Genomic DNA, 23,555 nt, shown 5'->3' on the forward strand with positions numbered 1-23,555 from the left:
TCCCCCAGGAAGCAAGGATGACGGTGCCCGGCGGTCGAGCCCCTCTTACCCTGGGGAATGCTCAGGGACGTTCCTGACCAGACCCTGCCAGCTGCCCCTGCTGGCTGGCACTGCCCCTCCCAGGGGGAAGGCTGGGTGGTCCCTCAGGGGAACTCAACGCAGGGGAGCCCCTGGAGGCCCCAGGTCCCTGGAATATCTTGGAGCTAAGATGGCCCCCCTCGAACACCCTCACATTGGGGACACGCGGTGGGAGGTGACCTAGCAGCCACTCTTACTTAGCGAAGACTTTTCTCCCGATGCGAGCGCGGGCAGTGTCGGCCTGAGCCTTCAGGTTGGTGAGGCTGGGGTACCTCCTCTTCTTCCCCCTGCCTTTCCCGCTGTACCTGGACGAGCCAAGATCCTGCCCTGTGGCTGCCTCCACGTCTCTCATCAACTCAGGGTCCTGCCATTCTGCAAACAAAACTCAAGCACTTCAGGAAACAGCTGGCACTGACCACAGCCCGTCTTGCCTGAGGCCCCCAGGAGGGGCTCCTGGTCTCGTCCTGACAGCGGGGCCAGGGGGGCTTGCCTACCGCCGTACCCTGGCACCAGCAAGCCTGAGAGGACGCTCGGCGGGCAGGGTTCCCTGAGCAACAGGCTGGGGAGGGTGGGCACGCTGGTCCCCGTGGGGTGAAGGCGACACAGAGCTCGTCCCCACCGCCCCACACCCCCACAGGCCCCTGCCGCCCAGAGATGGGGAGCCGGGGCTGGGCCCAGAGGCCACTGCTAGGGCACACATGGACCTCCTAGGCTGGAAGGTGGCCAAGGCCAGCGGTTCGCGGTTGGTGCCATCCACAAGCTACTTCCTTGCTTGCGGGCTGGACCGTGCCCCACTAGGCCAACTGTGCCCTGCTGGACCCGCCTGCTGGTGGGGAGGTATGTGCGGCAGGGCTGGGCCGAGCATGATGCTCGGCAAAGGGCTTTTCTTTTTCGTTGATCCAAAGATGACCTGGCCTCAGGCCTCAGAAATGCAGGGTGGGGCTCTCCTAGACAGAACTGCCCTTCCCAAGCCAGCCAGGCGTTGTCTGCTTGAGGCCCTGTGGCCGTGAGGGGACACATATGTCACCAGCCCCACTGAGCAGCCTCCCAGGCTGACAGCACCCACTGTGCAGATGGGCACCGAGGCCCTCAGGGGTCACAGGCCCAGGCTTCCTGTGGGGTTCCCCACACAAGGCGGAGGAAGGCCTCCACCAGGCGTGGTACTGGTCGGGCTCGGAGAGGCCACCCAACAGGACTGTGATGGCCGAGGGACTCACAGACAACCCTGGCTCGCAGAAGGGGGCTGGGCACTGATGCTCCAGAGGCACCTGCTCCTGCAGACAGGACCCCATGAGCTGAGCCAGGGGACCAGGCCACGGGGGCGACCAGGCCACGGGGGCACATCCCCAAAGGGATGCCTACGCCTCGGACTGATGGCCAGGCCTCCCAAGCGGATTCTTTGAAGTGAAGGAATACGGGGCCCACAATTCAGATACAGGAACGATTAATCCAAGATTAAGGAAAACTGTCCAAACAGTTTATCTCCCAGTAATAAGAAGGCGTCACAGTTTAGGAACCCAGTGAATGGAGCAATTGTTTAAACACAACGAAAAGGCGCCGGCACCCAGTAGAGATGGAGCGAGCGTCTCAGTGAAATGAAGGAGCAATTTAAAAGCCTTTGAGGAAAATCAATAGATGCTGGGAAGCGCCTTCCTGGGCGCTGACGGGCCCTGCAGCACACGCACATTGTCACTGAGGTTAGCGCCAGGGAAAGGAAAATTGCGCCGTGCGCGAGGGAGGCGGGGATCAATACTGTAGTTAGTAAAGAGATGCTATTTCACATCTGACTGGCCAGCGCTGGCCGCAGCCCGCGGCCTGATACCTGTTTGTTAACAAGTCACCAAGGGCTGGAAAACCAGATACTCTTCAAGGTTGACACAAAAAATAGGCACTTAATTTGCTCCTGAGTGTAAGCCCCCAGGGAAGGCCTCACCCAGAGACGAGCAGGTCAGGGCCCTCCCACTGCCCAGGGCTGAGCTGCTGCCTCTGGGCTTCAGGCTGCACTCAACATCCGCCTCTCATGACCAGAGTGCAAGATGCCCAGGAGCCATGACAGACATGGCTTGGAAGGGCCCCCGGGCCCCCAGCATGGCTCTTCAAGACAAGGTATGACCCCCGCTTCAGGCCAGGGCCAAGCCTGCAGGCATGGCCACTCTCCAGAAGGGATTGAGGCTGGGCAGGGCTCACGCCTGTCATCCCAGCGCTGTGGGAGGTGAGGCAGGAGAATCGCTTGAGTCCAGGAGTTCAAGACCAGCCTGGGCAATACAGTGCCACTTCACCTCTACCAAAAATAAAAATACGAAACTTAGTCGGGCACGGTGGCATGGTAATTCCAGCTACTCGGGAGGCTGAGGCAGGAGGATGGCTTGAATCTGGGAGGCCATGATTGCGCCACTGCACTCCAGCCTGGGTGACAGAGAAAGACCCTGCTTCAAAAAAAAGCCAAATCAGATTTAAAAAGGAGAGAGAGTCTGAGGCTGGCCAGGGCCTCTAAAAACAAAGTCTTCCTTGGAAAACAGAAACGCACCCCCACCCGGGGATGAGCCTTCGGGGAGGCATGGGGGGCAGATGAGCCCAGGGGGAGGCAGGGCAGACAGATGGGCCCTGCTGACATGGCAGTGCTGCCCCACAGTGGCCTTGCTGTCCAGGGCCTCTGGGCACCTGCACTCCTGCTGCCATAGCAGTGGCCACACGCCTCCTGGACACAGCTTTGACCACTTGCACACTGAGGCAGGTGAGGGGCATGGCTGAGGAGGCCAGAGGGGTTCCTGGAAGTCGCTCCGGGCTCAGCCCAATCACTTCTCTCGCCTCAAGGCCTTCACCTGCCTGAAAACACGAGGAAGCAGGACCGAGCCACACAGATGGCACCTGTGGCTTCGGGGCCCTGGGTGCCCACCTCCCGGTCGGGGTCTCATGAACACAAAACTCCTCCTGAAGCCGGAGACTCCTCTGGAGCCCCCAAATCCAAGACCCTGGGGGCAGCATCCCCTCCTGATTCCACCAGTTACGACCGAGGGGCGTGTAGCTCTGTGGACCGAGCTGGCAGGGGGGATGCTCTATGACTCTGCAGACGCGCCCCAGGCAGCCAGTGGCAGTGAGTCCCAGGCTGTGCCTCCCACGGCGCCCGCCCCACCCGCCTGCCCAGACCTACCCGGGCGCTCCTGCTTCTGCAGCTGCTGCCGCTGCTCGCGAGCCCTGTCCTCCGGGTTGAGTGGCCTCCCTTCGTCGTCCCTTGGAATGATCTTCCCGTGGAAAGGGCACTGCACAGCGAGGACATGGTGGCTGACAGTGGGGAGGGGTCCACCCGCCTCGACGACCTGCCCCCACCGCGACTCAGGCACAAACAGCGACCAGGGAGGGCAGCATCGCAGAGCCAGTGTACACAACCCTGGAATCCTCAGGGGAGGGCGTCCTGAGAGTCATGTGGGTGGCTCCGTCCTCCCCCTGGAGCCGGGAGCTCTTGGGCAGCTGTGGAGAGTTTAGGCCTCCCTCACGCCAGCATGGCCACAGCAACTCCCCTGCACCATGCCCAGCTGCTAGGCTGGGAGCTGCCCTGGCCCCCCGGCCTCTCCTCACTTTTGAGGAGACCAGGCCCAGCACAGACCCGGGCTGCAACCACGGAGGGCACTGTGTGTCTCGGCCCCTGGAGAGTCCCCAGGCCGTGCACCCAGGTGTCAGGCTTCAGGGTCCTGGGCAGGAGCCCCAGACACCATTCTGATGACCAACGGCTGAGCAATTTCTGCCCACCATGGACAAGCCCCTTCCATGGGCTTCTCAGTGCTTCCCCACCCAGGGCAGGGGCAGGTGGGGCTCAGCACCCCTCCGGCTGCCCCACCCTGGTCCAGCCCACGCCCACCCCTGCCCTCAGGCCACGGCCTCACCTTCAGCCGATCTTGGCGCTCACAGAGCCGGCCGTCTGGCCTCGGGGCACGACACCGGTGCTGCACAGGCTCAAACCTCCCTGCAAAAGTGATGTGGCGGCTCCGGAGCATCTCGGAAACGTCGGCATTGACCACTTCCTCCTCCACCTCGCTGGGCTTCCAGAAGCGGTGCTCGGAGTCAGATCTGCAGACAGAGCCAGAGGCCCTCAGAGCATCTGCAGGGACCCCAGGGGAGCGTGGCCACGGTGGTGCAGGCACAGGGGGAGGCCAAACCACCGCAGCCCAGCCACCCCACTGCAGACAGCACCCAAGCAGAACACGGTCACTCCTGCCTGGGTCTGAATTCTGACGCCACATGAACCAGCTGCGAGACCATGGACACAACTGCCACCTGCTGGACGGGCTCTCCCTACAGGGAAGGGCGATAGCGACCTTGAAGGTTTACGGGACATGCACGTGAAGGTCGTCTTTCCACCGCAGGGGCGTAAGGACAGGGCGGTAGTGCACCCACGAAAAGGGGGCTGCTCAGCCCTCGGCAGCACAGAAGGGCCAGGGGCTGGAGACCCAACTCCGTGGCCCTGGGTTTCCCAGGCGTCCCAGGTCTCCCAGGCGTGTCCGGTCCCATGCTCTGCTGCTGTCACCAGCCTGATTAGAGATGCTTTCCTGTGGATGCCACAGGATGGGGGAGCTGGGTGTGCTGGCCTCAGAGGAGGCTGGCCTCAGAGAACTATGCCGCCTGCCCACCTGGATGCCCAGGCAGAGGAGAAGTGTCTGAGGGGACCTCACACAGACCCGACTGTCCCTGTGCTGCCACCAGGCCTCCTTCTAGGGCATACAGCCACACTTGGGGCCAGCAGGAACCGGGGAGGACAGATGGACAGTGCCAAGAGCTCCCAGTGATGAGAGACACCACTCACCGCCTGCTGACTGGGGAACGGTTGGCTCTGCCCAAGGCTCCCGGGCTCCCACACCCTGTGCCTGAGGGTGCTGGAGGAGCAGAGCCCAGCAGCCCTGCCCTCGCCCCGGGTCCACAGACAGGAGCACGGCCCCAGGCACGGCCCACACTAGGGAGAAGGGACTAGCAGGAGGCCCTGCCCTGGGGCTGCCTGGACCTCATTTCTGCACCCACCTTGGTCTGGGATGAGGCTGGGATGGGATAAGGCAGTGCGTGGGAACACAGGCAGAACGTGCTGCCTGGGGCCTTGGCCCCACTACAGGGAGACGCATCTCGGGCAAAGCCCTGGTGGGCTGAAGAACACCTGGCCATGTGTCCTGCAGTCAGGAGGGGTACATGCGGCTCCCCCGAGGGTGCCTGATCCTCTGGCCAAATGCCTCCTGCCACACCAGGAGAGGCCCCGTGTGAGAAGCAGCGATGCCTTCTGCCACCCAGAACTCAGACCAGAGACGCCCTGTGGACCGCAGTGACTCGGCGCACGGCAGCCACACCACGGGCTCCACCGCTTCCTCCCAACCAGAGACGCCCTGTGGACCGCAGTGACCCGGCGCACGGCAGCCACACCACGGGCTCCACCGCTTCCTCCCAACCAGAGACGCCCTGTGGACCGCAGTGACCCGGCGCACGGCAGCCACACCATGGGCTCCACTGAGACGCCCTGTGGACCGCAGTGACCCGGCGCACAGCAGCCACACCACGGGCTCCACCGCTTCCTCCCATCCAGAGACGCCCTGTGGACCGCAGTGACCCGGCGCACGGCAGCCACACCACGGGCTCCACCGCTTCCTCCCAACCAGAGACGCCCTGTGGACCGCAGTGACCCGGCGCACGGCAGCCACACCACGGGCTCCACCGCTTCCTCCCAACCAGAGACGCCCTGTGGACCGCAGTGACTCGGCGCACGGCAGCCACACCACGGGCTCCACCGCTTCCTCCCAACCAGAGACACCCTGTGGACCGCAGTGACCCGGCGCACGGCAGCCACACCACGGGCTCCACCGCTTCCTCCCAACCAGAGACGCCCTGTGGACCGCAGTGACCTGGCGCACAGCAGCCACACCACGGGCTCCACTGAGACGCCCTGTGGACCGCAGTGACCCGGCGCACAGCAGCCACACCACGGGCTCCAGAGACGCCCTGTGGACCGCAGTGACCCGGCGCACGGCAGCCACACCACGGGCTCCACTGAGACGCCCTGTGGACCGCAGTGACCCGGCGCACAGCAGCCACACCACGGGCTCCACCGCTTCCTCCCAACCAGAGACGCCCTGTGGACCGCAGTGACCCGGCGCACAGCAGCCACACCACGGGCTCCACTGAGACGCCCTGTGGACCGCAGTGACCCGGCGCACAGCAGCCACACCACAGGCTCCACCGCTTCCTCCCATCCAGAGACGCCCTGTGGACCGCAGTGACCCGGTGCACAGCAGCCACACCACGGGCTCCACCGCTTCCTCCCATCCAGAGACGCCCTGTGGACCGCAGTGACCCGGCGCACAGCAGCCACACCACGGGCTCCACTGAGACGCCCTGTGGACCGCAGTGACCCGGCGCACAGCAGCCACACCACCGGCTCCACCACTTCCTCCCATCCAGGCGCAGGGATACTCCCCTCGGCTGCCCTCGGCCGAGGACCACTGGCTTTCTTTTTTTTTTTTTTTTCAGACAGAGTCTTGCTCCGTCGCCCAGGCTGGAGTGCAATGGCACGATCCCAGCTCACTGCAACCTCCGCCTCCTGGGTTCAAGTGATTCTCCTGCCTCAGCCTCCTGAGTAGCTGGGATTACAGGCACCCACCGCACCCGGCTAATTTTTGTATTTTTAGTAGTGACGGGGTTTCACCATGTTGGCCAGGCTGGTCTCGAACTCCTGGCCTCAAGTGATCTACCTGCCTTGGCCTCCACAAAGTGCTGGGATTACAGGCATGAGCCACTGCGCCTAGCCGGGGCCCGCCAGCCCTCTGTGTACCAGCAAGGCTTCATTCCAGTGGTTGCCTGTGGCCACGAGGCCCTCACAGGCAGGGGTCTTTCCAGAGGCTGTGGAGAATGAGCTGTTTCCAGGGCCCAGGGGCGCCAGCCCCATCAGCCCTCTCTCCCACCACTGCCTGGCCAGGCCCTGGCCTCCTGGACCCTCATCGTCTTGACTTTCTGGCCGAAAGGGGTGAGCCTAGGCTCTCACGATCCCTAAATGTGGCAGAGAGCCAGAGGGTAGGACCCCTCCACTTGGCAAGGGAATGTGGGGTGAGCAGCCTCTGCCGTCCTGGCTAGGGGCCAGCCAGGAGGAGTGTGGCCCTCAACTGCCTGTGGGGCATATGGCACCCAGGTGCCATCTCCTGTACCAGCCCATGCACCTCCACCCACGCGGCTGACACGGGGCCCTTCCCCAGCCCAGGCCACTGCCATGTTCAGGCTGCAACTCCATCAAGCCGGCTGCAGCAGTCTGCAGGCAGTTGGGGGAAACATGAAACCATGAGCTTGATGCACCAGGTGCGTGGCCAGGCAGGTGGAGCGTGAAGCCAGGCCTGCCCAGCAGGGCCCTGGTGCCATCCAGGACTAACCGGGTCCTCACCAGGAGCTGTTCAGGCCTCTCTCTCGGCCCAACTGCCCGGGGGTCAGGGCAAAGCCTGTGGTCCTGGGGACAGGCCAGGCAGGTGGGAGGAGGGGCAGGCATCCGCTTCTAGGTGGGAGCTTTGCTGGGTGTCACCTGCCAGGCTCCAAAACCAAGCACTGGCCTTGGGGCACCCCTGGTGGCAATGTGTGGCAGGGACGGCTGTTTCTTCCCGACCTCAGCCAACTGCAGTTTGAAGCAGAACAAACTCAGTGGGCCCCGGGGCCGCCTTTAGGGAAGTGGTTTCTCGTCCAGCTGTTCCCACAGGATTGATAACACTTACGTTCCATGGACGGCCCCCGACGCAGCAGCAGAAAGGCTCACAAAAGCCCTGCTGGGCTCCACGAGCTGACTCAGCAGGGGAGGCCCATCCCTGTGCCCCTCCAGGTGCCCGGAAGGTGGGCCAGAGCTGGGAGGCGGGGCCAGCTTCCTCAGACCCAGGGAGGCCTGGCAAGCCAGCAGCCCCTCCTCAGGTTGGGACCCTGGCTGTGTGCCCTGGTTGACTTCAGACACATGGGGACTCACTTGAGGATCTTCCCAGCTGTGGGGAGCTCCTGGCCCCAGTAGTGTAGGTCCACGCCGTAGGGCACCACGGGCGCCCGGGCCCGCTCTGCTGCCAGCTTCTGGGCCTCCTGTGGCTCTGGTAACACTCTGGGGGGGCTATAGGAACAGAGCAGGACATCCTGACTGTGTGCTGCTGGTGCTAGCCACAGCCACCCGCCTCTCCCTCTCCACCCTCGCAGCACGGCCGGGGCCTCAGGTTGGCTCAGGTGAGCAATGGATTCTGCCACACAACACCCGGGCCTCAGAGCCACCACTGAGGTCCTGTGAGAAGCTCTGGGCCCTGGCCAACAGCTGGCCTCTGGTCTGCAGTTCTTCACCCTGGCCCAGGGGTGACCTGACACCTGCCTCTCAAACCCCAGCCCTGGGGGCTCCTCTCAGAGGCACGAGCAGTGTCTGGAAGGGTATTTGTTGGCCCAGCCCCACACGGGCCCCAGCTGATGCTGGCACTGACAAGCCCAAACATGGCACCAACAGTGCTCACCCGGCCGGGGGTGCAGACCCCAGGCTTCTGCCAAGATATCCAGAGAAGGCACTGAGCAGCCTGTCGAGGCCAGCCAGTACTCTGGGCAGAGGTTGTGGCAGCGCCAGGCAGGGGCTCAGAACACAGGACACTGGGAGTCACCTGGCAGACGAGGGTGGCGGCAAGTGTTCCCGGAGCCACCGCAGCTGAGCAGCCGCAGACGTGGGGTCCGACGCCTCCTCGTCTTTCCTCATCCTTGTCCGCAAGCCCCGCACAGCTGTCTCGTTCTCTAGTGTTGCCTCCAGCCCTGAAACAGACATGTGTCCACCCCCTGCCACCACTCCCACAACCTACCAGGCACATCCGCGAGACTGGGCAGTTAGAATGCGTCTACGCCAGCGTGTTCCATCTTCCGACAGTCCTGAGGTGGGTGCCTGCTATCTGAACCTCACGGGCGAGGGTGAGGCCCGGAGCAGCAGCTCAGGCCACGCTCTGCCAGAACGTGGTGTGCGTTGGGGGCTCCGGCAGTCTTGCCTTGTGGCCATACAGTTCACGCACTGTGCTACCTGGCTTGGCAGAAGGGCCAGCCTGAGCAGACGGATTTGCCGGGCTGTAAAGAAGCTGGGCAGCAGCGAGAGCCCAGACTGCCCAGCACTCTGTGCCCGTGAGATGTAGGCAGCCTGCAGCCCTCCCCAGCCCCCAGGCCTGAGGTGGCAGCCGCTTGGAAAGGCCACCCACGGGGTGTCCACAAGGTCCTCAAGGAGAAGAGAATGCACACTTCCACACAGGGTTTCAACCCACGCCTCACGCCGAGGTAAAACCGCAGTGTTAGCGGGGATTCCAGCCCCGCGTCCCCACAGAAACACCTGGGGCTGTACCACAGCTTCAGCAGGCGCCTCTGAGAGCCACGGCCCTGGCCCTGGCAACTCCCTCCCTCCGTCTGCCAGGCAGAGGCTGAGTTCCAATGAGCAAGATGCCGTCCCGGAGTGCCTGTCGCAGAGGGCCCACCCTGCCGCCAGCAAGACAAGGCCATGGCGCTGTATCTCACCAACGTACCACAGAGACAGACAGGGACGAGGCCACCAGCCCCTGGCCTCCGCAGCCCAGCGTGCACCCTGGGTCCCCGGAGCAGGACAAGGAGATTCTCCAACACTGCTGGGCCCTGACCTGCCTCTCCCCTCACCTGCCTCTCCCCTCCTCCCGTACCACGTCCTAGGCTTGGCTCTCAGGCTGCCCCGCGGGGCTCACCCTGACCCTGATGGCGCCTCTCGGTCAGGGCAGGGGCCTATACTCCCTAGTGGCTGTCTGAGCTGGTGTCCTGGGACATCAGGATGGCAGGGGGCACAGGAGGTGCCAGCAGGCTATGGGTTAGGACAAAGGGCACCACCCACCTCCCCAAACCTGCTGTAGGAGCAACTAAGGCTGCACTTGAGCCTGTCCTTCCCTGTGGGCTGCCGGTCAGTGGGGCTCAAGACCCCAGAGGAACCTGGACCGCAGGGAAGCCAGACTTTGGAGAGCTGCCATGGAAGAAAGAAAACGGACCGAGCAAGGCGTCCTGGCTGCAGTGGAATCCACAGAAAGAAAACAGACCGAGCAAGATGTCCTGGCCGTGGCGGAATCCACAGAAAGAAAACGGACTGGCAGCCCAGCCGAGGAGGCACACAGCCCATGCCACGCTCCCCAGAAGCTACGGAGACAGAGCAAGAGGCCAGGAAGGGAGGGGGGAGGGGGGATCCTGAAGACGCCTCCACTAAAGACAAAGGGCAAGGAAAACTGTCAGGTGCAGAGGACTTGCCGGATGGCTGAGGGGACTGACCACAGCACGAGTGAGACACAGGTGACCACAGACAGTGAGGGAGGAAGCACGGAGGACCCTCTTAAGAGCTCCAAGGGGTGAGGGGGACGCACAGGTGTCAGCATCCTCGTCTCTCTTAAAATCCCGGGAGGAGACAGAAATAATTGGAGCGCAGAAAATAGTTGAAGACACAATGAGCCACGTTTTCCTGGAATTGGAAGGCTCACTGAGAGTCAAAAGAGACAGACAAAAAACCATGGCTAGAGGCGCTACAGGAAAACCGAAGAACACCATGGCCCGAGACACTTAACACCGAGCACTGAGGTCAACCTGACTGCCTGAAGGATACAAAGTATTGATCCTGGGTGTGTCTCTGAGGGTGTTGCCAAAGGAGATTAACATGAGTCAGTGGGCTGAGGAAGGCAGACCCACCCTTAATCTGGTGGGCACCATCTAATCAGCTGCCAGTGAATATAAAGCAGGCAGAACACCGTGAAAAGCAGAGACGGGCCTCGCCTCCCCGCCTACATCTTTCTCCCGTGCTGGAAGCTTCCTGCCCTCCAACATCGGACTCCAGGTTCTTCCGTTTTGAGACTCGGACTGGATCTCCTTGCTCCTCAGCCTGCAGATGGCCTACTGGGGGCCTTGTGGTCATGTAAGTTAGCTGATACTTTCAAAGAAATACAAATTCTATTGACACAAGATTTTCAACAGCAACCGTGAATGCAAGATCTTAGAAGGTCACTTTGAAAGTGCGGAAGGAGAAGTTCAAGCTCAGAGTTTTATAGCCAGCTAAACGATCACTTCTTGTGTAGACAGAGGACGATGACCTCATGGAGACGAGTACTTTTGAGGTTTGCCATGGTGAGGTCCGCTTTGAAAACACCTTCACAGCCAGTAGTCACAAAGAAAAGCCAGGGGGGTGGAGCAAGACATGGGCAGTGCCCTGAGACATGAGCACTGAGTGTGTAGAGACACAGGAGGTGAGTGCAGGGACGGGGGAGGTGAGTGCCCTGAGACATGTGAGGTGAGTGCAGAGACACGGGAGGTGAGTGCCCTGAGACACGTGAGGTGAGTGCAGAGACACGGGAGGTGAGTGCCCTGAGACGCGGGAGGTGAGTGCAGGGACGCAGGAGGTGAGTGCCTTGAGACGCGGGAGGTGAGTACAAAGACACGGGAGGTGAGTGCCCTGAGAGGTGAATGCAGAGAGACAGGAGGTGAGTGTCCTGAGACGCGTGAGGTGAGTGCAGGGACGCAGGAGGTGAGTGCAGGGACGCAGGAGGTGAGTGCCCTGAGACGCAGGAGGTGAGTGCAGAGACACGGGAGGTGAGTGCCCTGAGACGTGTGAGGTGAGTGCAGAGACACAGGAGGTGAGTGCCCTGAGAGGTGAGTGCCCTGAGACACGTGAGGTGAGTGCAGGGACACGGGAGGTGAGTGCCCTGAGATGTGGGAGGTGAGTGCAGAGACACGGGAGGTGAGTGCCCTGAGACGCGGGACGTGAGTGCAGAGACATGGGAGGTGAGTGCCCTGAGACGCGGGATGTGAGTGCAGAGACACGGGAGGTGAGTGCCCTGAGAGGTGAGTACAGAGACACGGGAGGTGAGTGCCCTGAGACGCGTGAGGTGAGTGCAGGGACACGGGAGGTGAGTGCCCTGAGAGGTGAGTGCAGAGACACGGGAGGTGAGTGCCCTGAGACGCGTGAGGTGAGTGCAGGGACACGGGAGGTGAGTGTGCAGGGACACGGGAGGTGAGGCCGAGATGCAGGAGGTGAGTTCAGGGGCGTGGGAGGTGAGTGCCCTGAGACGCGGGACGTGAGTGCAGAGACACGGGAGGTGAGTGCAGGGACACGGGAGGTGAGTGCCCTGAGACGCGTGAGGTGAGTGCAGGGACACGGGAGGTGAGTGCCCTGAGACGCGTGAGGTGAGTGCAGGGACATGGGAGGTGAGTGCCCTGAGATGCAGGAGGTGAGTGCAGGGACGCGGGAGGTGAGTGTGCAGGGACGTAGGAGGTGAGGCCGAGATGCAGGAGGTGAGTTCACGGGCGTGGGAGGTGAGTGCCCTGAGACGCGGGAGGTGAATGCAGAGACGTGGGAGGTGAGTGCCCTGAGACGCGGGAGGTGAGCATGAGGGCGTGGGAGGTGAGTGCCCTGAGACGCGGGAGGTGAATGCAGATATGTGGGAGGTGAGTGCCCTGAGACGCGGGAGGTGAGGCTGAGATGCAGGAGGTGAGTTCAGGGGCGTGGGAGGTGAGTGCCCTGAGACGCGGGAGGTGAGCATAGGGGCGTGGGAGGTGAGTGCCCTGAGACGCGGGAGGTGAGTGCAGGGACACGGGAGGTGAGTGCCCTGAGATGTGGGAGGTGAGTGCAGAGACACGGGAGGTGAGTGCCCTGAGATGTGGGAGGTGAGTGCAGAGACACGGGAGGTGAGTGCCCTGAGATGTGGGAGGTGAGTGCAGAGACACGGGAGGTGAGTGCCCTGAGACGCGGGACGTGAGTACAGAGACACGGGAGGTGAGTGCCCTGAGAGGTGAGTGCAGAGACACGGGAGGTGAGTGCCCTGAGACACGTGAGGTGAGTGCAGGGACACGGGAGGTGAGTGCCCTCAGATGTGGGACGTGAGTGCAGGGACACGGGAGGTGAGTGCCCTGAGACACGTGAGGTGAGTGCAGGGACACGGGAGGTGAGTGCCCTGAGACGCGTGAGGTGAGTGCAGGGACATGGGAGGTGAGTGCCCTGAGATGCAGGAGGTGAGTGCAGGGACGTGGGAGGTGAGTGTGCAGGGACGTAGGAGGTGAGGCCGAGATGCAGGAGGTGAGTTCAGGGGCGTGGGAGGTGAGTGCCCTGAGACGCGGGAGGTGAGCATAGGAGCGTGGGAGGTGAGTGCCCTGAGATGCGGGAGATGAGCATAGGGGCGTGGGAGGTGAATGCCCTGAGACGCGGGAGGTGAACGCAGAGATGTGGGAGGTGAGTGCCCTGAGATGCCAGAGGAGAGTGCAGGGGTGTGGGAGGTGAGTGCAGAGACACAGGAGGTGAGTGCAGAAACACGGGAGGTGAGTGCAGAGACACGGGAGGTGAGTGCCCTGAGACACGGGAGGTGAGTGCAGAGACACGGGAGGTGAGTGCCCTGAGACACGGGAGGTGAGTGCCCTGAGATGCCGGAGGTGAGTGCAGGGGTGTGGGAGGTGAGTGCAGAGACGCAGGTGAGTGCAGAGACTCGGAAGGAACACTGAGCGCGTGACTTTGTAAAGCTGACTCTCACCTGTTCCTACCCAAACCCAAGTGTTCATATCAACCAGAATGAAGTTGGTTCTGGATGACCCAATGTGACGGGGTGGAAGGAGGCCACACGTGGGGAGAGGGTGCTTGGTGATTCGTCTTATGCAGGAAATAGTACAGTAATGGAGAAACTCTAGAAACAAACAGTGAATGATACGTATGTGTGTAAATCCTTTCCACAACAAGGAGTGACCATCCGAAGAATAAAAACCAGCGGAACAACCGGGCACATAAATGGTGGGAGAAAGGAAACGAGGCAAGGACGGTGGCTGAAGTCGGAGAGGAAGTGCGACGGATGGACGCATGACAGGCCGCCAGATGTGTCTTCTGAAGACTTCATAACAACCATTAATTAAACAGATTCAGATTAATGAAAAGACAGACTCTGGAGTGGACGTCTTTAGCAATATGCCATCTAAAGAAGACCCACTTAGGGCCGGGCGCGGTGGCTCAAGCCTGTAATCCCAGCACTTTGGGAGGCTGAGATGGGCGGATCACGAGGTCAGGAGATCGAGACCATCCTGGCTAACACGGTGAAACCCCGTCTCTACTAAAAAAAATACAAAAACTAGCCGGGCGAGGTGGCGGGCGCCTGTAGTCCCAGCTACTCCGGAGGCTGAGGCAGGAGAATGGCGTAAACCCGGGAGGCGGAGCTTGCAGTGAGTCGAGATCTGGCCATTGCACTCCAGCCTGGGCGACAGAGCGAGACTCCGTCTCAAAAAAAAAAAAAAAAAAAAAGAAGAAGACCCACTTAATACAATGGTTAGTGAAAAGTTGAAAATAACGGATGAAAAAAGATTTACTATGAAAACAGTGACCAAAAGACAGAGGAGGTCCTATGTGGGTACTAGAAAAACTAGATTTTAGATAAAAAATAAGAGGGTAAAAGAAGGAATGTTTGAAGGTGTAATAAACATGAACAGATATGTAACTTACAAATGCAGTCTCAAAACATAAAAAGCAATGCTGAGGGGCTACGGGTGCAGAGACACCCCTGACTGCGGGGACTTCGGCAAACCCTCTTGGGAAGTGGCCGTTAGGCAAAGAATGAGCTGTATCATGGGTGGTCTGTACAGCACAGTCAAAACCACCAAACTAAGAGACACCGTGAGACCTCCTGTCTGACACAGTCTGGCTCTATGTCCGCACCCAAATCTCATCCTGTAGCTCCCATAATTCCCACACGTGGTGGGAGGGAGCTGGTGCGTCTTCCCCGTGGTGTTCTCCTGAGAGTGAATGCGTCTCACGAGATCCGACGGTTTTAAAAGCGGGAGTTCCTGTGCACAAGCCCTCTCCCTGCCTGCCGCCAACCACGTAAGATGTGACTTGCTCCTTCTTGCCTTCCACCATGATTGTGAAGCCTCCCGCGTCATGTGGAACGTTAAGTCCAATAAACCTCTTTCTTTTGTAAAATGCCCAGTCTCGGGTGTGTCTTTATCAGCAGCATGAACATGGACTAATACAACATCCAAGAAGTCCTTCTCCAACACACATGCAGAACCGACGAGAGAAAACCAAGTACTAAGTCAACAGGGGCCTCAGTCACTTCCCAAGAATCAGCACCGCCCAGACTGTGTCCTGAGACTACAGAACAGAGCATCAAAAACAGAGGCCGCCAGAGAGCTCAGACGCCCAGAAACTCACGTACACGTGATTGATTACACACATACACACACACACACACACACACACACATAGGTCCACGCACAGACGCGCTCTCACTGAACACGAGTGAGCTGCAGAGCATGCAGGCCTTCTGTCTGTGCAGGTTTACTGAGTATATACACACACGTACATGTCCACACATGCACATCCTTACAGGCATGCTGTCCCTGAACACACGTGTGCTCACGGCAGGCTTTCCGAGGACACCCACGGTGCCTCCACTTACCTATCTGCACAGCCAGGAATGCTCTGTTTGGAGAAGGGCTGGGAGGAGAATGAGGAGGCGTGAGAAGTGGGGGTACTGCAAGGCTGCCTGTGCAGGGGCTTCCTGGGAGGGAAGTGGGTAAGGACAAAGGGCCTTGCTCAGGCCCTTGACAAGCATCCTGGAAACCAAGGAGGTGGCCCACCAACCCCATCCCTGAGTTGCAGAGGAAGGAAAAACTGCTTCTCTGAAAGGGCTCACCGAACTTGGGCAGTTTGGAGCCACCTCTGACTTGGCCACCAGCTCTCTGGGCAGCAGTCAGTCTGGCACGTGCAGAAATGCCACACCCTGTGCTGAGGGCTCGCCAGCCTGTGGCTGTGGGCCAAGTCCAGCCCACCACCTACCTTCGTGAATAGGGTGTTAACTGGCACACAGTCGCACCCATCACCTACACGCAGAGACAAGGCCTCGTGTGGCCCCTGAAGCCGAAGAGACTGTGCTCTGGCCCTTCACAGAAGGTGCCTGTCCTGCTCGGGAGCTCTTTTGAGCCGTGCACAGCTGCACACCTGCTCACGGCTGCATGCCTGCGGGGTTGCTCCCATTTCCTGGGTTCCCAGGGGCTGAGAGCAGAGAATGTGAGACAGAGCCACCACAGAGCAGGTGACACGGCTGGACCTCCAACCCCAAGGCATGCACCCAGGAGACACTGGGCAGCCCCTGCTCAGCCCTGGCACTCAATGCCGTGTCCTGGGTTTTACTCACAGACCTGCCAAGTGCCCCTCAGTATTCTGGAAATACACATGACACAGATACGGGCTGTCAGCACATGCGTGCACATACACGCATGCACGCACACGCACACGCACGCACACACGCGCACATGCACACACGTGCACACACACGTGCATGCTCACAGTGAGGCAGGCAAGACTGATAAGTGAACAATGTGACATTTAGATACAATCACAGCCAAAAGATCAATATGAGAATTCCTAAGAGTTACAAGAATGAAATATATTTTTCATCGATTTGTTGTTTTAAACCATTAAAAAGATGGGTAAGCGTGTTACAGCAGGGTAAATACTTAGGGCACTAAAAACACTCCCACTTGCGCATCGCGTGGAAAATCAATCTCACTGACATACTTTCAAAGCAAAACCCCAAAAAGCAGACAGCATTCCTCAGGCACCGAGAACATGCATTTTCAGGAAGAATAATGCTCCTGGAAAACAAGAGGCCACACGTCACAGCCGAACCCGGCCTGCCCCGCCCGCACGGCGTCTCACTGAGTCCAGCATCTTGGCTCAAATTCACTCCCACGGTTGTTTTTAGAAAGAATCATAAAAATGTCCAAATACCCTTTTTTGTTTAAATTGGCCAAGTGGCACCTATTTGCCTGAAGCACCAAAGCAGACAGTGCGGGAGGGAATCGATGGCAGGAAACGGAGAGGCGGGGGCCTCTGCGCCCAGGCGGGCTGCCCAGCGCTGACATTATTGATTTTACCTAGTTCAGCTGGCCTTGTAATTAAAATGTAAATTTGAGAGAGAGATTATGTCCTGACAGAAATGGTAGGATTAAGGGGAAGATAAAGGCCCCTCAGTGAAAATTCAGAGAAAGAAATGAGCAAGCAAAAGAGCACGGGTTTCCTCCGTGGTGTGGATTTAGACTAAATCTAACTACTTCAGATTCGCCCACGTTTAATTGAAAAAACAGCGACAGAATATAAACTCGTGTTATGGACTGAGCTGGCCCCGAGTCTGCCCCCACGGTTCCCATCTGGTCCCTGCCTCCGGCACTCTTGGGGCCCCTGGGGTGCGAAGCTGAGTGGAGCTGGGGTGTCCCCTCTGCACACCCCAGAGGGCAGCTCTGTCACCAGGGCCTGCCCCTCCTTTGGCCCTCCAGCCCTCGCCTGGGGCTGGTACAGCTGGTGCCGCACACTTGCACCCAGGCGACTCCCAGCAGTGCCGCTGAGGACACCCAGGCCAGGCCTACAGGGGCCATCGGCACCTTCAAGGCTGAAGGCAGAAGGTGGTCAGCCTTCCCACTTCAAGAAGTCAATCAGCAGCAATAAAACCACCAGGACCTCCGCCTGCCCCCGGCGAGGCTGTGATGGAGCCCCCAGCTTCTAAGGCACCCTCCCCTCCGCCGGGCATGCATGGGCCCTGAGAGCAAAGGGGCAGGTGCCACGCAGTGGAGGAGGCTTGGAGCCAGCAGAGGAGGGCGCTGTGGGGACCTGCAGCTGCAATGAGAAGAACCGGCGGCCAGTGCCCCAGCTGTGCACACTTCCCAGGACCAGGACTGACCCAGCAGGGACAGCTCATCTCTGCTCTGCTGAGCCTGGGCCCTGAGCTGGAGACACACATCTGGAGGTGCCTTCACAACCAGGGTCAGGCTGGGACAGCCCACCGGTGGGGCTTAGTCAGGACTGCCACGCCCAGTGCCTACCTGTGACCCTGTGAGGCTAGGTGTACCTGCAGCAAGGCTGTGTCAGAGCAGGTGTCCCAGCACACCCAGCAGGGGCTGCGAGGCCTGTGCAGCTCGGCCCCTTTGGCTGGACCCTATTGTGGATGGACTCAGGACCCCTGGGCTCCAGTGGGGAGGGGACGGCCAGGCCTGGTGACAAGTGAGCGCTGTCACCATTGTGTTTGGCCACAGGCCAGAGGGAGCCTCACTTCTTCTGATGAAAGGAGACCGCTCTGATCTTTGGGGAGAGTCACCTCGTTTGAGTTTTGCTTCTGGCCTTGCTTTGGATAATTTAGAGCCACAAGTCAGGTTTTAGGGTAAGTGGGGATTTCTGCCTTTGAGACGCCACACATCACCCCGTCTAAGATGTGTAACTTCCGCTCAAAGGGCTCAGAAGCCATCGTAACAGGTCCGTGCAGAGACCCAGGGCCAGGAAATGTCAGTGACACTATAGGCCAAGAGTCAGTGCCAGCTCCCAGACTCTGAAGACGCCCAGAAGGGATCTAGGAGATGAGGCAGCCCAGCAGGCCGGGTCAGGGTGGGCCTATGCAGACAAGATGGCTGCCTAGGCCCCGGCTGCAGCACCTCCAGGAGACACCTCTGTGCTTCTACTGGTGCTCCTGGGGCTGGACCCACGGCCTGGTCCACCTGAGGGCGGCCGAGAGCCAGGAAAGAGATTGCAGCGGCCAACAACGTGCTCAGGCACCCCCAGGGTCCTCACGTCAGGCATGGGGACTCCTGCCCAAGGTGGGGAATCAGCAGAAAGACCATTTCAGGTGGATGCTGGGATTGGAAGAACACAGTGTGTGAAGTGGGGATGGGGGAAGCCCAATGAGGGCCCAGCTGGGGCTGGGGCCTGATGGGGGACGGGGTCTGACACAGTGAGGTCGGTGCAGGGAGAGGCACAGCTGGGGCTGTGGCCCGGCGGGGGACGGGGTCTGACACAGTGAGGTCGGTGCGGGGAGGGCACAGCTGGGGCTGGGGCCCGGCGGGGGACGGGGTCTGACACAGTGAGGTGGGTGCGGGGAGGGCACAGTTGGGGCTGGGGCCCGGCGGGGAATGGGGTCTGACACAGTGAGGTCGGTGCAGGGAGAGGCACAGCTGGGGCTGTGGCCAGGCGGGGGACGGGGTCTGACACAGTGAGGTCGGTGCGGGGAGGGCACAGCTGGGGCTGGGGCCCGGTGGGGGACGGGGTCTGACACAGTGAGGTCGGTGCAGGGAGAGGCACAGCTGGGGCTGGGGCCCGGCGGGGGTGGGGTCTGACACAGTGAGGTCGGTAGGGGGGAGAGGCACAGCTGGGGCTGGGGCCCGGCGGGGGACGGGGTCTGACACAGTGAGGTCGGTGCGGGGAGGGCACAGCTGGGGCTGGGGCCCGGCGGGGGACGGGGTCTGACACAGTGAGGTGGGTGCGGGGAGGGCACAGTTGGGGCTGGGGCCCGGCGGGGAATGGGGTCTGACACAGTGAGGTCGGTGCAGGGAGAGGCACAGCTGGGGCTGTGGCCAGGCGGGGGACGGGGTCTGACACAGTGAGGTCGGTGCGGGGAGGGCACAGCTGGGGCTGGGGCCCGGCGGGGGTGGGGTCTGACACAGTGAGGTCGGTAGGGGGGAGAGGCACAGCTGGGGCTGGGGCCCGGCGGGGGACGGGGTCTGACACAGTGAGGTCGGTAGCGGGGAGAGGCGTGCAGGTCCTTTGGCTTCTGCCTGCCTGGCCAGAGCCCCTGGAGAAGCAGCACGGGACCCTGGTCCAGAATGGGCCAGGCCACAATGGTGCCCAGAGAGAGGTCCTAGCTGGCCCCAGGCATCTGAGGCTTTCTTCCAGACCCTCAAGCTCACACTGACCCCAGGAGCTCAGCCTTCACAGCCTGGGCCCTCACTGGGTGGCCCCAGGGCAGAAGACAGCAGGATCCCAGTAAACAGGACCATACGAACAGAAGATCGTTAGAAGCCTGGTTGTCCTAATCTGGCTTGACACCCTTAATGGGTCGTATCTTCACACATGAGTTGTCTAATCACCTAAATTCTCTTAACAAATTTACATCTCTTCTTATACTGATTCAAACCAACTTGCCCATTTCACACAAAAGCTGAGGGTCTTGTTTTCATTTGCTTCCCCTCTATGCAAACACCACTGTGGGTACTCTGGGGAACTTGAAGAGTAGACCCACCTGGGCCCACGCCCCTCCTTGAGGGCCACAATCCTGGGTGTGGCATGGGAACGTGGCTTTGGGAGGTATTTTTGAAAAACCTAAGCCCTCGATGGCACAGCACAGGCTGTGGCAGCACTCAGCACCTCCCGAGTGCTCCCTGAGAATGACAGGAGCTCCTTGCTGTGGAGGGCACAGCAGCCCTGGGCCCAGACCTGAGTCTGCGGCATCACCAGTGGTGAGGAGGGATGCCTGTGCTTGTGACTCCACTAAGCGGGGAGGGGAGCCTGGAGGGTGTGGGGTGGCGGCCCCTCCCACCTGCCAGCAGCGGCTCCTGTAGCTGCGGGCATCACACCCACAATCCTCAAGTTCAAGGAGCCCACCAGAGCCCACCCTCGTGCATGAGGCCTTTCTGTCCCTGAGCAGGGCTGCTGATGGCAGAGGGAGATCAGGACCTGCCCCGCTGCGTCCTTAGAGCAGGCCAGTGTGCTGGGGCCTCCACACACAAGAACCAAGAATAGGATGGCCCCTGCCCCAGACTTGGGCACCTGAGGGCCTGCCTGGCAGAGGAGGACCAGCAGGACCACCAGAGAGGGAGCACACCTCGGGGCAGGCTGCAGGGAGGACCCCAGGCCCGAGACCCCGAGATGGAGCCAGAGGAAAATCACGCACACGACTTCTCAGCCTCATGGCTACGATCATGGGCAGGAAAAGCAGCATTTTAAACCAAAGCAGCAGTTACCACAAGACGGATCCCAAGGGGCCACATCCTGAGTGGGGGACCCTCCACCCAGGCACCCTTCGACAGGGTCCACTGCTCACCATACTCAGAGCGCAGGTGGTCGGGGATGTGGGGCTCATACCCCTCCTTCTCAGGGACCTCCACAAAGTCCTCATCATCCTCATCTTCCTCCGCATGCCCCAGGGCTTCCGTCTGTGGAAAGATGCCCCAGCACAAATCAACCCCCAGACCCTGTGTATGAACACAGCTCTCAGTGGGCAGAGCCCTGGAAATGCCTTTTTGTTGTGGAGCTTTTTCTCCCGCTCAGGGCTCCAGCATCAGCCATAGCTGGACTGCAGTTAGGGTTGTCTCCAAGGCTGTTCTCGTTCCCCAACATCACACCACCTCCGCACTGCCCCTGTGCTGGGGGCTGTTTAGAGTCTACGTCAAAACCACGAACTGCAACCCTGGCTGACTCCCCAGGTCCCTGTGGGAGGTGAGGTCCTCACGTGGAATGGCGTCGCACTGGTGTGAGGGCGGCCGTGCCTCCGTGGCTTAGGGGAGTCATCTTCCCACCAGGCGGAGCAGGTGCATCTGCTCTTAGGCAACGGCCAGGGCTAGCTCCCCGCACAGGGTTCTCCCGTGGTGCTGGTGTGACCACAGCATGTCAGATGACCGAAAGGGACAAGTACTTCCGGAACATTCTGTCCTTGAGGGCTTGCATGAAAACCACCTCAATTTCCTTTTGACAAGGTCACTTCTCTGCCAGGGTAGCTGTAGGGGATCCCTCACTGAGTCTGGAGAGCCCTCAGGCCACCCGCGCCTCCCTCCTCCCATGAGAAAAAGGCTGCCTGCCCTGACAAAGCCTCTTTCCAAAAGCTGCTGCTGTAGCACTGGCTTCTGTGTGCACTCAGTAGCGAGCCCATGCTTAGTAACATGGCCACACGGTGGGCACCACCTGCTCCATCCATGTGCTCAGATGCGGCCGTGGGCAAACTCTTCTCCGCCTCACCTTCCCACTGGCCTGCATCCTTCCAACAACCCCACCACGGCCCAGGACAGGGTGTGGGAGCTCACACATAGCCCCCAGGGCACACCATCCTTCCCTGAGAGCCCCGCCTCTGCAGCTCACCCACCACAAACCTGGTGTGGGCTCAGCACAGCAGGGCAGTCATTCCTCACCTTCAGCTCCCTCAGGCCAGGAGAGGGGCTGGCAGGGCTGCTAGGGTAGCTGAAGGTCATGCCCCCAGGGTGGCCAGGATGGAGGTGCCCTGGGGTGGCTAGGGTGGAGGTGCCCCAGGGTGGAGGCACCCCCGGGGTGGAGGCACCTGCGTTCCTGTTCCCACAGCACAGCTGAGGGAAACTTCCCAGAAGGGAGATTCCTATCAGAGGAACACCAAGCAAGGGGACCGTTAATGGGTTTATGAGAGAAAAACCGAAAACCAGAATCACTCTGACACACACCTTCATTTCTAAAAAGCATTCCCAGCATCAACACCTCAATGGCGCCTGCAATCGCAGCTTTGTTTCCTGAAGGGAGGAAGGACAACTGAAGAGGAGCCTGACCCCTGACCCCAGGGCAGGAGTCCACATATTCACCAGAGACGAAGCCTGGGTGAGCAGGGGACCGTGGCTCCACATCCAGCCCCCACAGAGCCAGGCCATACAAGGCCGCGGGGCCCGGGCACCAGCACCCTGCCGGGAGGTGGCCCGGCACCAATCGACAGACCAAGCGCACTTTGTTTAGGAGCAGCCCACTGCCAAGCATCTGGGAAGCAGGAGACATCAATCACTGGAAACTGTAATTTTTGTTATCAGTCTAACACTGATCAAAAGGGAAGCCTGTCTCCACCGCTGACCTGTGAAACGTCCCAATTATACTCTTTGGAAATGACGGGGGCACTTAACTCCCGCGCTGAGCAAATGATGGCGATCCATCACGTCTGAATAACAACAAGCCACGGACCTGAAAATTATTTCTGTACAGAATCTGCCAGGAATTTATGAAAGGTGGAGAGCAGCCCAAGGTTTCAGGGCATTACGGTTCTCAGCCAGTGCAGCGCGGATCACACACTAAACAGAATTTATGTGTTTTAATTTTCTAAAAGGTAGATGTGGACCGGGTGCTACAATGCATAACATATAGTGCCAGATTTTAAATATGGGGGTCATTTTCAAAAAATATTATGCTTATTGCTCGCACCCTTGAATTTCATCGGGGACTTTTATCAAATTTTCATTTCCTAAAAAATATTCAACCGCTAAGCTAACTATTAGGAATTATACCTTCTTTCTCCCCAAATAACGGTTCATTTCTGTGATTAAATTAGAAGCCCTGGGTTCCCCTTTGTTCTTAAATTAGCGCTGATGAGGCCACCCTGGTCCTGGTAAGCGGCTCCCTCTAACACCAGCCAGGCCCGTGGGTGGATCTCCCTTCACCTCCAAGGAAGCCCCAGGGCTTTCTCCCGGGCAAGAGCCCACCACAGCCACCATTTCCATATTTCAGCTTGAAACTATTTAGAGGCTGTGGTAGCCCCTCAAACCACAGCAACTCAGGATTTAGGGACTTTACTGTTAATACTAAACGGAAGGCTGAAAGCTGCTGTTTTCAGGTTTCAATTCACACGGGATAAATTCTCATGTCTGAAACCCACAGACACACAGTGCGGTCAACTCCGACACCCGGTGCTGGGCACACTGAAGTCAGGGACAGGCGGGGGTGCTGAAGATGGGCAAGCTGGGAGCCC

At 60.0% G+C, this 23,555-nt stretch overlaps 1 protein-coding gene across 4 annotated transcripts in view; it reads right to left on the reverse strand.

Moving 5' to 3' along the window:
- The window catches only part of UVSSA (UV stimulated scaffold protein A), a 50,175-nt gene that overhangs the window by 11,185 nt on the left and 15,435 nt on the right, over positions 1–23,555 (reverse strand). For all 4 annotated transcript variants that reach the window (XM_008018159.3, XM_008018162.3, XM_008018161.3 and 1 more), the window contains 6 exons: positions 20,910–21,021; positions 8,706–8,850; positions 8,045–8,179; positions 3,960–4,143; positions 3,230–3,338; positions 276–450 (listed from right to left, as the gene is read on the reverse strand). In XM_008018159.3, the coding sequence (XP_008016350.3) occupies positions 276–450; positions 3,230–3,338; positions 3,960–4,143; positions 8,045–8,179; positions 8,706–8,850; positions 20,910–21,021 (860 nt within the window). The remainder of the gene's footprint in view (positions 1–275; positions 451–3,229; positions 3,339–3,959; positions 4,144–8,044; positions 8,180–8,705; positions 8,851–20,909; positions 21,022–23,555) is intronic.

Source organism: Chlorocebus sabaeus, chromosome 27 (assembly GCF_047675955.1).
Source record: "Chlorocebus sabaeus isolate Y175 chromosome 27, mChlSab1.0.hap1, whole genome shotgun sequence".
Classification (NCBI taxonomy): Eukaryota; Metazoa; Chordata; class Mammalia; order Primates; family Cercopithecidae; genus Chlorocebus; species Chlorocebus sabaeus.